Source organism: Dendrobates tinctorius, unplaced genomic scaffold, assembly GCF_039654945.1.
Source record: "Dendrobates tinctorius isolate UK_male_01 unplaced genomic scaffold, ASM3965494v1 ptg000103l, whole genome shotgun sequence".
Lineage (NCBI taxonomy): Eukaryota > Metazoa > Chordata > Amphibia > Anura > Dendrobatidae > Dendrobates > Dendrobates tinctorius.
The window spans coordinates 46,101,677-46,117,379 of record NW_027361771.1 but is presented as its reverse complement, the minus strand read 5'-3'; the positions used below and the strand labels follow the sequence as shown (position 1 = coordinate 46,117,379).

General features: G+C 45.4%; 1 protein-coding gene across 1 annotated transcript in view; it reads right to left on the bottom strand.

Annotated features, from left to right (window-relative positions):
* Positions 1-6,788: 6,788 nt before the first annotated feature.
* The window catches only part of LOC141100132 (oocyte zinc finger protein XlCOF7.1-like), a 32,488-nt gene continuing 23,573 nt past the window's right edge, over positions 6,789-15,703 (bottom strand). Inside the window, exons 4-5 of the mRNA XM_073588393.1 lie at positions 8,276-8,399; positions 6,789-8,181 (exon numbers count right to left, since the gene is read on the bottom strand). Of these exons, the coding sequence (XP_073444494.1) occupies positions 6,992-8,181; positions 8,276-8,399 (1,314 nt within the window). The 3' untranslated portion in view covers positions 6,789-6,991. The remainder of the gene's footprint in view (positions 8,182-8,275; positions 8,400-15,703) is intronic.

Sequence of the window (15,703 nt, the reverse complement as noted above, 5' to 3'; positions counted from 1 at the left end):
GCTGAAAAGACACAACCCGGTAATAGATTGGTGGGCGAGGGAAGTGGTCAGCTGGGGGCACTCGTACGGACCCCTTCCTCTCCGGTGAGAGCAGATGTGCTGCAGGAGAGTAGGGGCAAGTCTCAACCCTCGCCATTGGCCAACCCTGGGAGGCGCAGACCTCATGGTGGAAAGGGTTGGAGGGTGGTGTACCCCTTGGTGAAATGCGGGGGTGTGAGTGTAGTGACACAAGGGGACGCCTCTGTTGTCAATCCCAGAAATAGTTCTCCTAGTGGTGACAAACGAACGAGTGGCAATAAACGTTGAGGTCCGGACCTGTGTGTGAACGAGCGTGTATGGGTGGCCACCAAAAAACATCCAGTGGAAGTGTGTTGTGGAGTGTTACCAGCTCATACCAAACATACACAACTCGTTCTCCAGGTCAGCGCTTCGGAGATGTGTGGTACCTCCAGAACAAACGTTGCCAATACCAGCGGGCTCGTTTGTCATCAACCTGAAGTGCAGGTAGTTGCTGGGGTGAACTCTGGGTCTGGGCGTCCCCGCTGTAGGTGGTTCCCTGATGGGGAGCGGTCTTGAGGGTCCAGAGGCCCCTCATTAAGGGGAGGGTACTGTCATGATCCATACGGGATCAGGACAGATAAAAGCACAGGTAACCTTTTTTTTTTTCTCAATCTGTGCTTAGAGATGTTTTTTTCCCCCGGTGGCCATTTGGATTATTGCACTGTGGTGTCGTTTGTTCTAAGTTTGCCCCCGGTGGTGGTGAGCGTCATTGCACTCTGTTTCTTTAGTTAAGTGCACATTTATAATGCAGGTGTGATTGCTGGCTCTGCTATAAAAGAGTCACAGGTGTTGCAATCAGCGTTGGTGATAGTACTCATTTCAACCATCCCTGGTGGAGGAAGGAGCTGGAGAGCGTTTCTTGCAGCACTGTCTTAGCCCTGGTGTGGAAGAAGTCAGAGGGGATTTCCTTGTAGCTCTGACAGAGCTTGGTGGCAGCGTTTCAGGAGGAGAGCTGCATTCTGGTGTTGGACTCTGTTGCCAGGAGCAAGTGCAACGGAGTAAAGCTAAGTGTGTTCCCCTGTTTGTGTTTTTCCTTCGTGTATTAGTACAGCGGTGGGGCCAGTGCCTGCGCCACCCAGCTCCCTAGAAAGGGATAGGTATAGGGTGTGCTAGGGCGACAGGTATCCTGAGCGGCTCCCGGTGCGGAATCGGCATAGGGAACGTTAGGAGCGTTAGGAACACTGACTCAGGGGAGTGCAGGAGGTCTCCACGTCCCCTTTCCCTATTGCAGGGCCCACCGTTGTAACTGTGTTCCCTCCCCCTTGTCTTGTTGTTTACAGTTACCGGCCTGCGGGCCGTGTCACACAGGACGGGTCCACGTGACACTGTGGTGCTGGTCATGCAGTGTGGAGGTTGGACCTGAAATGTCTATGTCCGGACCTGGTCAAACTTTATCTGCGCTTGCCCTTTCTGGCGCCATTGGAGTGATCCAGAAATGTTTTAGGTACAGTTTGCATTTAATGTGGTCTTGCTTTTAATACTTTTAGGAGGCCGTAATGGCACAGCGAATATAAAAAACGTAGAGTAGGACTGCCCCATATGAGAATGCCTTGATGTGGCTCGGTGGCTCAAAGAATTGATCAATTATTTGCTAAATGTCTCATTTTGAAATACAGTTAGAAATCAATATGTGCATATGCACGTTATGTATTGTATTCTGATCATAAGCAGCGCTGGCTTCTCCCCTTTTATTTCCTAAACCCAACACACCTCTAACCCTAATCCCAACCCTATCCCCAACATTACAACCGTAAACCCAACACAACCCTAACCCTAGCTCTAACCCTAGCTCTAACACCAACCCTAACACTAATTGCAAAGAATGTAATAAAAATACATTTTTTTTATTTTATTATTTTTACCTAGGTTTGATAAGGCGGGGTTTGATTTACTATTTTTTTTATTTTGATCACTGTGATAGGGTCTATCACAGTGATCAAAATTAACCAATAGGAAAAATCTATTGTGTTTGGGTGCCGACTGGCAGATCTCGGGCAGGTGCACTGCACATGCGCCCGCCATTTTCTTCCGGGAAAATTAGACAGAGGGTCGGAGGACGGAGCCGGAGAGTCCAGGGATGCCGGAGGTACTGGAGGGGGGCTCGGGGGACCCCATTTCTCTCTCCTCTGGTATGCTAGATCATATCAGAAAAGAGAGAAATGAATAGAAAATCTGACTTTTTTTTGCGATCGCAGTTATTCGGAGAATAACCGTGATCGCAAGACTGGAGACGCTAAAAACCGACCCGAATCATGTTCTCTTGTAGCATGCTACCCCTGGTAGCCGAGACCCCGGAGATTTTCCGACGCTGAGGGGCAATATATACTTATTTCTCAGTGCCATTAAAAAGCCGCCATTATCGTTTGTTGTTAAGGGGTTAATGCGATGGCTGTATATAATTATTTTATCAAGAAATCTCACCAAAGAATTTTTATTATAATTCCATAGGGATGGCCTTCTGTGTTGACTTCTTGCATATAAATGGAATGACACAAAGTCCAAAAATAGATCTAAATCCATCTTTTATTTTTTTAAGGAAAATATATTAACATATTTACATTGTGAAGTTAAGCTTGTATTGTTTTTAACTGAAGGTATAAGAAAATGGAGAACCTTTCACCTAAGGTTTTCATGTTTAACTGAACATACTGTGGAACAGTAGCTGCAGAGCGGAATAAAAGGTTTTTATTTAGCTTCTCCATTGCAGAGATATTAGCAATCAAATATTTGCGTCTACTTTAGTTAAGTTCAAGTGGGTGTTATTAGATAGTTTTCACTGGGGGCGTGTACTTCTGCCTCCTGTATGATGCTGACCAATCATAAGCAGGCAGCAACATAGAAGTGCAGAAAGACCAGTGATATCATCAGGATCACATGACCTAAGTCCACATGGCCAGCCAGCTGGTGTGCAGGCTAAATATACACTGAAAATATTTTATACAGCACAGAAGTATGGACATATTAACTGGGATTAAAAGCTCCGCACTTCTGTGCTGTGTAATATATCTTCAATGCTTGTTTAAGCTGCATACTCTGGCTGGCAGGAAATGTGGACTCAGGTCAGGTGACCCTAATGACATCAACACAGGTCCTTCTGAACTTCTACACTTTTCTGCTTATGATTGGTCAGCGTAAAACAGGAAACAGAGGTGCATGCCCACAATTAAAATTTTAGTTAAGTCCTAGTGAGTGTTAACTCATTAGGTGTAAAATATTTGATTGATATTATCTCTGTAAAGGAGATGCAAAATAAAATAAACCTTGTTATTCCACTATTAGAATGTGTGTTGAGTTCAACATGAAAAATTTGGTGAAAAGTCCTATGGCCCCTTCAAGGCTGCTGGTTAGTTTCCAAGATGCTACTAATTTCCTAGTAGGTAACATAAGGTTATATTAGAACAAGATAAGTGATGGAATTGGAGGTATAATTGGCATTACATCATTAAAATATAATATCCTTCTATGGCCAGCTTCACATGTCTGCACTTTACTCTTCATGCATGGACCACATTTTCCAGACCAGCAAAGAGTCTCCTAACAGTCTCATAAATGTTTATGAGGTGGTCAGTTCGGGTAAGGAGACCAGCACATGGCACGAACATCATGTCCTGGATATGACCTGTGAAATGTGGGTGTGTGAAGCTGGCCTAAGTGCTATTTATTATAGAGTTCCCCATAAGTGAATGAACTAGGCTCTCTTGACCAGCTATAGGCTGAAACATCTCATGCATGTCATACCGTCACACCTTTAGACACCCACCCTAAATAATCTCCCTAATACACACTGCAAGGCATCCCATGATCATACACAATCCAGAGCATTTCACCGCTCCTTATACAGTACTGTACAAAAGTTTTAGGCAGCTGTGAAAAAAATGCTGCAAAATAAAAATGCTGTCATAAATAAAATAATTTATTTTATCAATTAACAAAATTCAAAGCGAATGAACAAAAAATAAATCTAAAAGCAATTTGTGTGACCGCCCTTTTACCTTCAAAGCAGCATAATTTCTTCCAAGTAGACATGCACAATGTCAGGAATGTAGGATATTAGTCAGGTGTATGAGCAACCAATTATGCCAAACAGGTTGACAGATAATGATTATTTTTATATGCAGGTTCAATCACAGTAATTAACAGAAACAGCTGGATAGGAGGCTTAAACCGTTTGAGGAACAGCCAAACTATGCGGCAAAGGTGACAAGATTGTGGTAGACACAGGTCACACCCATTACCAATCTGCAACAATACACACGGTAGTTATACTGCATCAGCAAGGTCTCTCCCGGGTAAGGATTTCAAATCAGACTGAGGGTTCAAGCTCTTGAGAAATTACCAAGAAAAGGGCATTGATGAGGACCAAAGACATAGTGGTTAGCCAGGACAGCTTATCAAAGCATAGTATAGACACATCATGCTTGCTTCCCTTTGAAACCAGAAGACGTCCAGCAGTGCCATCAGCTCAGAACTGACAGCAACTAGTGGAACTCAGCTACACCCATCTACTCTTGGGGAGAAGTTTGGTCAGCAGGGTCTTCATTGCAGCCAAAAAAATCATACATTTGACACAAACAAGGCCACGCAACTCAATACTGCACAAAAAAATAGAAACTGGGGTACAGAAAAATGGCATCAGGTGTTCTGAACTGAGGAGTCAAAATTTTAAATATTTGGCTGTAAAAGAAGGCTGTTTGTTCTTTGAAATGCTGAAGAGCAGTACAATTATGAGTTTCTGCATTGAAAAGTGGAGCAAGGGAGAGGTTCCTTGCAAGTTTGGGGATGCATTTCAGTATATGGAGTTTGGGATTTGGTCAGGATTAATGATGTGTTCAATGTTGAAAAACACATGCATATACGTAACCATTATGCAATACCATCAAGGAGGCATCTAATTGGCTGTATGTTTTGTTCATTTTCCTGATGCAGAATAAATTTTAAGCCTTGAAATTCATTAGGGGGTTTATAGGGGACTACTATATACTTTTTTTTTTTTTTACTATGGACTGTGGTAGAGCGGCTCACTCGGCTGGACACAGAGGTAAAACCAGAATACTGTCTTTTTAATAAAATCCTGGTTTTATTAAAGCCAGCATAAACCAAGCTTGGGAAAGTAAACACGCCTCTCCGGGCAAAACAGTAAAACAAAGAAACAAAAAGAAACATAGTCCTTTTCCTAACAGGGATCAGTCTGCTAACAGGCAGTAATGTCCACGGTTCAGATCAGCACACGCTTTCCTGGAGTCCTTTCTCTCCAGGCACCTCCTGAACACTGGAAGCTTTGGCAGTCAGCCATTTAAGCCCAGACCTTGTGACTCCTCCATCATGTGACTGATCACATGACCCTGACATCACACAGGTCCAGTAAGGACACTGCTCTATGGAGGTCAACTAAAACCAGCCCATTATATAACTTTATATAAACCGTCCCAACACGCAGTGTGCAGGAGGAAACTATTTTGGTTTTACATCACTGACGCCATCATCTCCCCTCCATCACTTCACCAGTGACTCTGTCACAGGACTGAAGATCTAACAGGCAGGTAGTTGCTAACTATCTGCCCATTCTGCCTTCCACTGATCTCTGCCAGCTCAGAGCAGTCACAGACTGCTTCTGCTGGTGATTGTCCAGCTTCTGTTGGTGTCATGTCAACAGAGCAGCTGATGTCATGCTGATTAACAGCAGGCTCCCTCCTGAGAAACTGGAAGACGATTGTCAACAAACATGACTTTGGCAGTCGAGCACCATCCACACAGAAAACCCAGAAGAGCATATCTGTTGACGTGAAACAGCAGAATCGCCAGCAGGAGTGGTCCGTGATTGCTCTAAGTCGGCGCCGGATAGAGCACATATGTAGTTAGCAATAACCTGACTATTGTTAGGCCCATAGTGGAAAAAAACTAGTCCTGGATAACTCCTTTAAGAACCATTTTGAATCGCAAAAAGATTTGAGCAAGCCTATATCCACAGAAGATCTTTGGTTAGTTCTCCAAGATGTTCGGAATAACCTGCCTGTTTAGTTCCTTCAAAAACTACAAGTATATCTAGAAGAATTGATGCTGTTTTGAAGGTAAAGCGTGGTCACAGCAAATATTGATTTGTTATAGATTTCTCCTTTGTACCTTCACTTTCTTACTTAATAAAAATTAAAAAATATAAGTGATAATAGTTTAAGCATTCTTACTTTGCAACGTTTTTTTCCACACCTGCCTAAAATCTATGCACAGTACAGTATATGTCAGCATATACTGTATCTCTATAAGCATCTCTATACACAATGTAGAGCATCATAATATCCTTAGGCTAGTTTCACACTAGTGCTTTTGAGCGCAGCGACGGCCTGCGCACGGCCGCCGCTAAGCCCCGCCCCCTGCCGCGCCTCCGCCGGTAGCTCCGCCTACCGGCGCATGACGCTGCATGCGTCCTGCGTCCCCTATCTTTATCACTGGGGGCGCAGGCCGTGCGCAGTATGCGTTTGGCGGTGCATGCGTCCTTTTGACGGTGCGCCAAACGCAACCTGCTGCAGTTTGGTTGCGCTCGGCGCACCGTCAAAAAGGCGCATGCGCCACCAAACGCATACTGCGCACGGCCTGCGCCCCCAGTGATAAAGATAGGGGACGCAGGACGCATGCAGCGTCATGTGCCGGTAGGCAGAGCTACAGGCGGAGGCGGGGCTTAGCGGCGGCCGTGCGCAGGCCGTCGCTGCGCTCAAAAGCGCTAGTGTGAAACTAGCCTTAGACAATAAATTGCTTGGTGCTTTTGAATGTAAGGACACACCGATAAGAAACAAATGCCATTAGATTATAAGGGATTCAATTTTGCACCTTGCTGAGGAGACATTTATTAGGTGCAATTACGCCAAATAATTTAACTTTACTAAGGCTTTCTAGAGGAAGGTGTAATCAGATTTTTCTAAGCAAAATTAAGATCTAGTCACTGCTGTGAATGTGTCTTTAAATGCAAAGTCAACAATGTTTTCTGGACAAAACGTTTCCCACAGGCAGGACAAGAATAAGGCTTCTCCCTAATGTGAATCTTCTGGTGTTTTATCAGATGCGAGTTGCAGCCAAAACTTTTTTTGCAGTCTAAACAAGAGAAAGGTTTTACACCAGTGTGGACCTTTTCATGTTTTGCTCGGTCGGAGTTGGTGGCAAAACGTTTTCCACATTCATGGCACGGGTAAGGCTTCTCTCCTGTGTGAATTCTCCGATGGACAATAAGGCTTGCACTACAATTAAAAGTCTTCCCACATACATTGCAAGGGTATGGCCTCTCTCCTGTGTGTATCCTACGGTGCACAGTGAGGTGAGCATTACGGTTGAAACATTTCCCACAATCCGAACAAGAAAAGGGTCTCTCCCCAGTATGGACCCTCTGATGAAGAGTAAGGTGGGCACTGCAACTAAAACATTTCCCACATTCCTGACAAGGATATACTTTCATCCCTTTATGAATTCTCTGATGGACATCAAATAATGATCTTGTTCTAAAGCAATCCCCACATTTGGAACATTCAAACAATTGGGAAGCTTTATGCCCTAAGAAATCAGAGCTGTTGAGATGGGTTTCATCCTCAAATATATAGTATGCTTGGCCTGAGGCATGGGTTGCTTGATTTAGAGCTGTAAATCGCGTCTTTGTGTTATTCACGGGTCTGTAAATGTTGGCATTCTTGAACATTCCTTCTTCCAATGAACCTGGTTCCTCTTTAATAAGAGGAGGAGGGTATTGCAGATGATCTCTGGCAGCATAAAAGTCAATGTCTAGAAGAGGACTTCCTTCCCAAGAGACTGGTTGCTCCTTAATGTATGGAGATGAGTATTGTTGGATATGTTCTGCAGTTGCATACATTTCTGGATCTGTGAGGTATCTTTCATCACAGAGTTCCTCTTTAATATGAAAAGATTTATAGTGTATAAGTTCTGAAGGAGTATATATTTCAGGATGAAGAAGACTTCCCTCTTCAAATCTCGCTGGTTTTTCTTTAATATTAGGAGATGGAGTTCGTTGTAAATGGTTTATAGGTGTATATGTTTCTGTGTCTCTGGGGTCTGCGCCATTACATGATACTGGCTCATTACCATCAGCCAACCGATTTTCAGATGTGTCATTTACTAGTAAATCTATTCAAAGTAAAAAAAACAAACAAATAAGATAGAACATTTACAATTACATAGAGTTTCTACTGATCATACTAAAGGTGATCACATTTCTTACCGAGCGATGTGAGAGATTGTTGGTTTTCCATCATGACGTCCTTGTACAGATCCTTGTGCTCTTCTATATACTCCCACTCCTCCATAGAGAAATGGACGGTGACATCCTGACACCTTATAGGAACCTGACACACATAATGATACAGTCATCATCCAGATACCTTTCTCACCTGCTTCCTGTCTCAGAAAATTTTAGCTTTTGCAATCTAGGTTTATTTTTCTCCCCTTCCTACACGAGCCATAATTTTTATTTTTCCACCAACATAACCAGATGCGTTACTGGAAAAAAAAATGCCATGCGAGGTGAAACTATGAAAAAAACCACATTTGAGCCATTCTTTTTTTTTTGTTACGGCATTCATTGTGTCAATAAGGTGAATATACCGACAAAAGTCCAAAAGTAGAAAATTCATAAAATATTTTATTAATTACAATATTAAAAACAAGGGGAAATGACAACAGATAACACGAATAATACCATAGTAGCTTGAGATAATATATCAAATACATGATCGGAAACACTGATTATAGAATATAGTCATGGTAAGTCCCTAACACATAATCTTCATAAAGTGCAATACATACACAGACTAAGCCTAAAATAAAGTGCATAGAAAATACATAAGAAGGGATAAGTGCCAATAGTCAGGGAGGGAGCTAGAGGATCACTGACTATTGGCACTTATCCCTTCTTATGTATTTTCTATGCACTTTATTTTAGGCTTAGGCTACTTTCACACTTCAGGTTTTCGGCGTCAGGCGCGATCCGGCGTCGTGCCGGAACGCCGGATCCGGCAAATGTTTCTGAAAACCGGATGTGACGGATCCGGTTTTCTGCCGGATCCGTCTTTTTCTGGACAGACAAAACCGGATCCGTCTCATCCGGTTCATCCGTTTTTCTATCCGTTTTTTCGACGGATTACGCCGGATCCGGTTTTTAAAATTGACCCTTGTGGCCTTCCGAACGGGATTGGCTACTGGAAAACTATATATAGCGTGTTCCTACAGCCCTTCTTTGACAGGTTGTAGAGGAGAAAGTGCAGGTTGGAGAGAAGAGCAAGTTACTGGCGAAGATGGATGTTGTGATTGGAAATATTTTGAAGAATTTGGCGGATTTTACAGCAGAGGCGAATCGTTTGAGGGTGATTGTTCTGGAGAAGGAGAGAGCGAGACAGCAGCGCATCAGGCATCGTAGACGACGTTTGTGGATCCACCCCATCACAGCCAAGAGAATGACGCGTGGGGTCTATTCTACACTATGCATGGACCTTCGACGAAACCCGGATAAATTTTTTGGATATGTTAGGATGAAAATGGAGAATTTTGATTACTTGGTGGAGCGCATTGCACACCTCATAAGAAAAGCGGACACCTATTGCCGCTTCTCTGTTTCACCCGCAGAGCGTCTGATGGTGACTTTAAGGTAAGCCACATTTATTGGATGTGATCGCATCAGAGCACACTTTCACTGCAATCTTGTTGGTGGTAATTTGTATCTCCAAGTGTTAAAGGTCAGTTTTGGTATGTAATGCTGTGATTTAAAACTAATTTATTGTTTTTTAATTCCCCACAGATTTCTTGCAACTGGAGAATCCCTTTCGTCACTGCATTTCCAGTACAGACTCGGGATTTCCACCATATCTGGAATTGTGAAGTACACATGCCGTGCACTGTGGGACTCCTTAGCTGAAGAGTTTTTACCAGAGCCCACAACAGAGAGGTGGATTGAAATTGCTGACAAGTTTCAACAGATATGTCAGTTTCCAAACTGCTTGGGCGCTGTGGACGGGAAACATATCCGCATTGTAAAGCCAGCTGGATCGGGATCGGAATATTTCAATTACAAGAAATATTTTTCAATTGTCCGCATGGCCATCGCTGACGCGGAATACAAATTTATTGCGGTTGATATTGGGGCCTATGGCCGCTCCAATGACTCTCAAGTTTTCAAACTGTCTGCCATGGGGCGTAAACTGTATGGAAACACCTTCCAGTTCCCACCACCTAGACCGCTGCCGCAAACATCTGGTCCACCTATGCCATTTGTCTGTGTAGGGGATGAAGCCTTCCAGCTGTCAGAACACCTTTTGAAACCGTACTCTAGCAGAGGATTGACAAGACCAAAACGCATTTTTAATTACCGCCTCACAAGAGCAAGAAGAATGGTTGAATGTACCTTTGGTATTCTGACAGCCAAATGGCGGGTCCTATTGACTGCGATCAACCTCAAGACAGAAACTGTGGACGAGGTGATCAAAGCGTGCGTGGTACTCCACAATTTTGTTATCTGCAAGGAACCCATTTCCATTGAGGACACCTCTGAAGAAACCACCTTGCAAGATTACCATGACATTACCACTAGAAGTTCTGTGACGGTTTCAGTAATGAGGGACAATTTTGCACTATACTTTATGTCACCTCAAGGCAGAGTACACTGGCAGGATGACAGAGTGTGAAAGATTTGTGCCCTAACCAAACTTGTGTACCTTCTGGACCAACAGTATATACCTTTGCCAACCAAAGTTGGCTATCTTGTCATGGTCTCTATTTTTAGCTTTAGGCCACAGGTGTGTACCTGGTTGTGTTTTATGCAAAGTATTTCACCTTTTAACAAAAGTTGTGTACATTGTTAGGAAATCACCAACAATAAACACAACTTTTTAGGTGAAATACTTTGCTTCAAACACAACCAGGAACACAACTGTGGCAAAAAGCTAAAATTTACCCACAGTTATATACCTAGTTTTGAATACCATTTCACCTTTTAAATACCCTGTATTTAACCTTTTTCGCCGCAGAAAGAAATGACAGACAACCAGTGTAAAATAATTTAACTTTTATTGAAAAATGTTTTTTTTAGTAAACTTTTTTAAAATTTTAATAAACTTGTTTAATAAAACTTTGAAACTATAAAACTGAAACCATAAAACTGGTCATTTTTATTTAAATACACACATTATAATTCTGTGTAGTGTGTGGTGGAAATACTGCTGTAGGGGCTGCGGGACACTTCGACACTGGGAGTGTGGAGAGAGGACTGGGATCGTGGTGGGGAAGGAACAGTTAGAGGTGAAGGTGTGGAAAAAACTACAGAATGGGTGGACATGTGGGAAGCAGAAGAGGTGGTGGGTGGTGGAGTGGAGGGTTGGGCAGGGACTGTAGGAGCAGATGATGTTGATGGCAAGTTGTATGGGGAAGGAGTTTGGTACGGGGCAGGTTGCTGGAAGTGGGGAGATGTCTGGTACGGGGCAGGTTGCTGGAAGTGGGGAGATGTCTGGTACGGGGCAGGTTGCTGGAAGTGGGGAGATGTCTGGTACGGGGCAGGTTGCTGGAAGTGGGGAGATGTCTGGTACTGGGGAGGTTGCTGGTACTGGGGAGTTTGCAGGTACTGTGGAGGTTGCTGGTACTGGTGAGGTTGCTGGTGCTGGGGAGGTTGCTGGTGCTGGGGAGGTTGCTGGTGCTGGGGAGGTGGATGGTGCTGGGGAGGTGGATGGTGCTGGGGAGGTGGATGGTGCTGGGGAGGTGGATGGTATGTAATAGGAGGGGGAGGATGGAAAGTGGCTGGAGGTGGATGGTATGTAATAGGAGGGGGAGGATGGAAAGTGGCTGGAGGGGGTGTAGATGTAATAGGAGGGGGAGGATGGAAAGTGGCTGGAGGGGGTGTAGATGTAATAGGAGGGGGAGGATGGAAAGTGGCTGGAGGGGGTGCAGGTGGAGGAACTACTGTGGTGGGAGGAGGAGGAGGTTGGGAGGTAACTTGCTGGAGAGCAGCGTGGCATGAATGCATTACATGCATCTGCTGGGCAGGAGAGAGCGTTTCCATGCGCTCCACAACAGACCTGAAAAAGGTGTGGTTTGGCGAAGATCTTGCTTCTGAATGCATGGTTTGCAGAAGTGTCTTCACCTCCAGAATGCTGGAGTTGATCTGCTGATAGCCTGCGGATATTTGCTCTGACAAGACTTTGAGACAGTTCTGGAAAGATGCATTCAGATGCAAGAACTCTGGCGCATAAGTCTTTTCCTGACCCCTCTGCCGCTGCCGCCCAGTACCCGCAGGTGTACTAGAGGTGGCAGGGGCAGAAGGGTGGGGTAAAGGGAAAGCGATCTCCTCACCAGCAGCTTCATGTAATGTAGGCGGCCACGATGCTCCTGTGCTGGTGGATGGGACAGATGGGTCGAATGTGTGGGAAGGCTGGGAAGGTGCAGATGTACCGGGGCGGTCGAAGTGTCCCTCGGTGCCGGTCTCCTCAGGGATCGCCTCAGAAGGGTCCAATCGTGCCGGCTCCCGAGTGCTGCTCACCGTGCTGTGGAATAAAGAGAAAAAAAAACAATTAAAATACTGACATGGTATGGCCCTGGCTGAAAATTTTTTTTACATATAACATTTTTTTTCACATGTGGTGTGTAATATTTACCTTCTGGTGACCATTGTTTCCCGGAGGAACGACAGGGCTTCTGCGTACTTGTACTTGCTCCTGCGTCCTCCAGATCCACTCGGGGCCCGCATCTCTTTATTGAACTCCTTCTTGAAACGATCCCTCACAGACCGCCACCGATTCACATTTCTGTTCCCTGAAACAAGAAAGGAGTGGTTAGTATACAACATCAGTGTTTCCCAAACTCCAGTCCTCATGGTCCCCAGGGGTCATGTTTTCATGATTTCTATAGTAAATAGAAATCCTGAACACATGATCCGTGGGGACCACGAGGACTGGAGTTCGGGAAACACTGGTTTACATCAAGCAACCGGTACTGTATATACTTACGCTCTTTAATCTGGGCCCGAGCTTCGAGGTCCTCCCAGCGGCCCACAAGGAGAGAACAGATTTCCTCCCAGAGTCGTCGGGTAACAATCAGGTCAGCGTGGCGGCGGTCAGCCATATTCCAGAGCGGCTCCCTTTCTCTGACGAGATCGATGAGGCGGTCCACATCAATCCCTCCATCCTCACCGTCAGAGTCGGGAGCACGCTGTGAAGGCTGTTAAAGAAAAAGACAAAAATAACATAATTAGCCTCCACAAAAGAAAGGAAATAAAAAGTGCAAAAAAACAAAGCAAAAATATTTATACTTACACGCTGGTGACCGCCGCGTTGCTGTCCCACTGTGGTGGGAGGAGGAGGAGGTTGGGAGGTAACTTGCTGGAGAGCAGCGTGGCATGAATGCATTACATGCATCTGCTGGGCAGGAGAGAGCGTTTCCATGCGCTCCACAACAGACCTGAAAAAGGTGTGGTTTGGCGAAGATCTTGCTTCTGAATGCATGGTTTGCAGAAGTGTCTTCACCTCCAGAATGCTGGAGTTGATCTGCTGATAGCCTGCGGATATTTGCTCTGACAAGACTTTGAGACAGTTCTGGAAAGATGCATTCAGATGCAAGAACTCTGGCGCATAAGTCTTTTCCTGACCCCTCTGCCGCTGCCGCCCAGTACCCGCAGGTGTACTAGAGGTGGCAGGGGCAGAAGGGTGGGGTAAAGGGAAAGCGATCTCCTCACCAGCAGCTTCATGTAATGTAGGCGGCCACGATGCTCCTGTGCTGGTGGATGGGACAGATGGGTCGAATGTGTGGGAAGGCTGGGAAGGTGCAGATGTACCGGGGCGGTCGAAGTGTCCCTCGGTGCCGGTCTCCTCAGGGATCGCCTCAGAAGGGTCCAATCGTGCCGGCTCCCGAGTGCTGCTCACCGTGCTGTGGAATAAAGAGAAAAAAAAACAATTAAAATACTGACATGGTATGGCCCTGGCTGAAAATTTTTTTTACATATAACATTTTTTTTCACATGTGGTGTGTAATATTTACCTTCTGGTGACCATTGTTTCCCGGAGGAACGACAGGGCTTCTGCGTACTTGTACTTGCTCCTGCGTCCTCCAGATCCACTCGGGGCCCGCATCTCTTTATTGAACTCCTTCTTGAAACGATCCCTCACAGACCGCCACCGATTCACAATTCTGTTCCCTGAAACAAGAAAGGAGTGGTTAGTATACAACATCAGTGTTTCCCAAACTCCAGTCCTCATGGTCCCCAGGGGTCATGTTTTCATGATTTCTATAGTAAATAGAAATCCTGAACACATGATCCGTGGGGACCACGAGGACTGGAGTTCGGGAAACACTGGTTTACATCAAGCAACCGGTACTGTATATACTTACGCTCTTTAATCTGGGCCCGAGCTTCGAGGTCCTCCCAGCGGCCCACAAGGAGAGAACAGATTTCCTCCCAGAGTCGTCGGGTAACAATCAGGTCAGCGTGGCGGCGGTCAGCCATATTCCAGAGCGGCTCCCTTTCTCTGACGAGATCGATGAGGCGGTCCACATCAATCCCTCCATCCTCACCGTCAGAGTCGGGAGCACGCTGTGAAGGCTGTTAAAGAAAAAGACAAAAATAACATAATTAGCCTCCACAAAAGAAAGGAAATAAAAAGTGCAAAAAAACAAAGCAAAAATATTTATACTTACACGCTGGTGACCGCCGCGTTGCTGTCGCCGACGACCCTGGGAGGCACTGCGAGGACCTCTTGGCCAAGCACCAGATTGGGAAGACTAGAGAAGAAAACAAAAAAAGTTATGTCTTTGGATGTAGGCATTTGTTTGCTGTGTGTGGTCTGCAGAACATTGTTTTCTATGTGTTGTGTGTAGTGTGATGTTGTGTTTCTGCGTTTGATGCAAAAAACTTACCAATTGTGAGCCCACTCCAAGTGTCTGTCCACCCCTTCCTTCTTCTTCTGGGAGCTCCTCTTCATCTTGTGATTCCTGTTTTGAAATAAAAGGCAATGAATAGACATATATTACAGAGAAGATGGATTTTGGAAATAAAAACTTACCGTCAAACGCTGACGATGCGAGGGAGGGCTCCCAGAAGATGTGCTGTCCTCTTGCTGGCCAGACTCCATGGCTGTGGGTGGTGTTACAGCTGCTGCCAGTGAAGCCAGTGCTGCTGCTGCTGCTGCTGCATCTCTTGGGCGGCTGTTGAATAAAGAGAAACAAAGGGCCAATGAATATCTTGATATTCAATAGCCCTAGTTTGGAGGAATGGGGGATTTGATAATTACCGTCTCTCATCTGCTGCTGGCCTCCCCTCCTCAGCATGTTCTATTTGCTGCTCCATTTGGGGTGGTGGTGGTGCGGATGGTGCTGCAGTGGTCTCCTGCCTTCTCCTGCGCCTGGTTGCTGTCTTGGGTGGCATGTTGGGTGTGGCTGTGGGTCCCACTGTCTTGCTTTTATATATGTCTTGTGGGCAGAGCTACTGAGCATGCTCAGACCAAAAAACCGGATCCGGCCGACGGATCCGGCTTTCGCCGGATCCGGCGCATTGCGGCGCTCATAGGCTTTCATTGTGTGAAAAAGCCGGACGCGCCGGATCCGGCGTGTCCGGCTTTTTCGACGGAGACAAAAAACGTTACAGTCACCGTTTTTTCCAGACGCCGGATCGCGACAC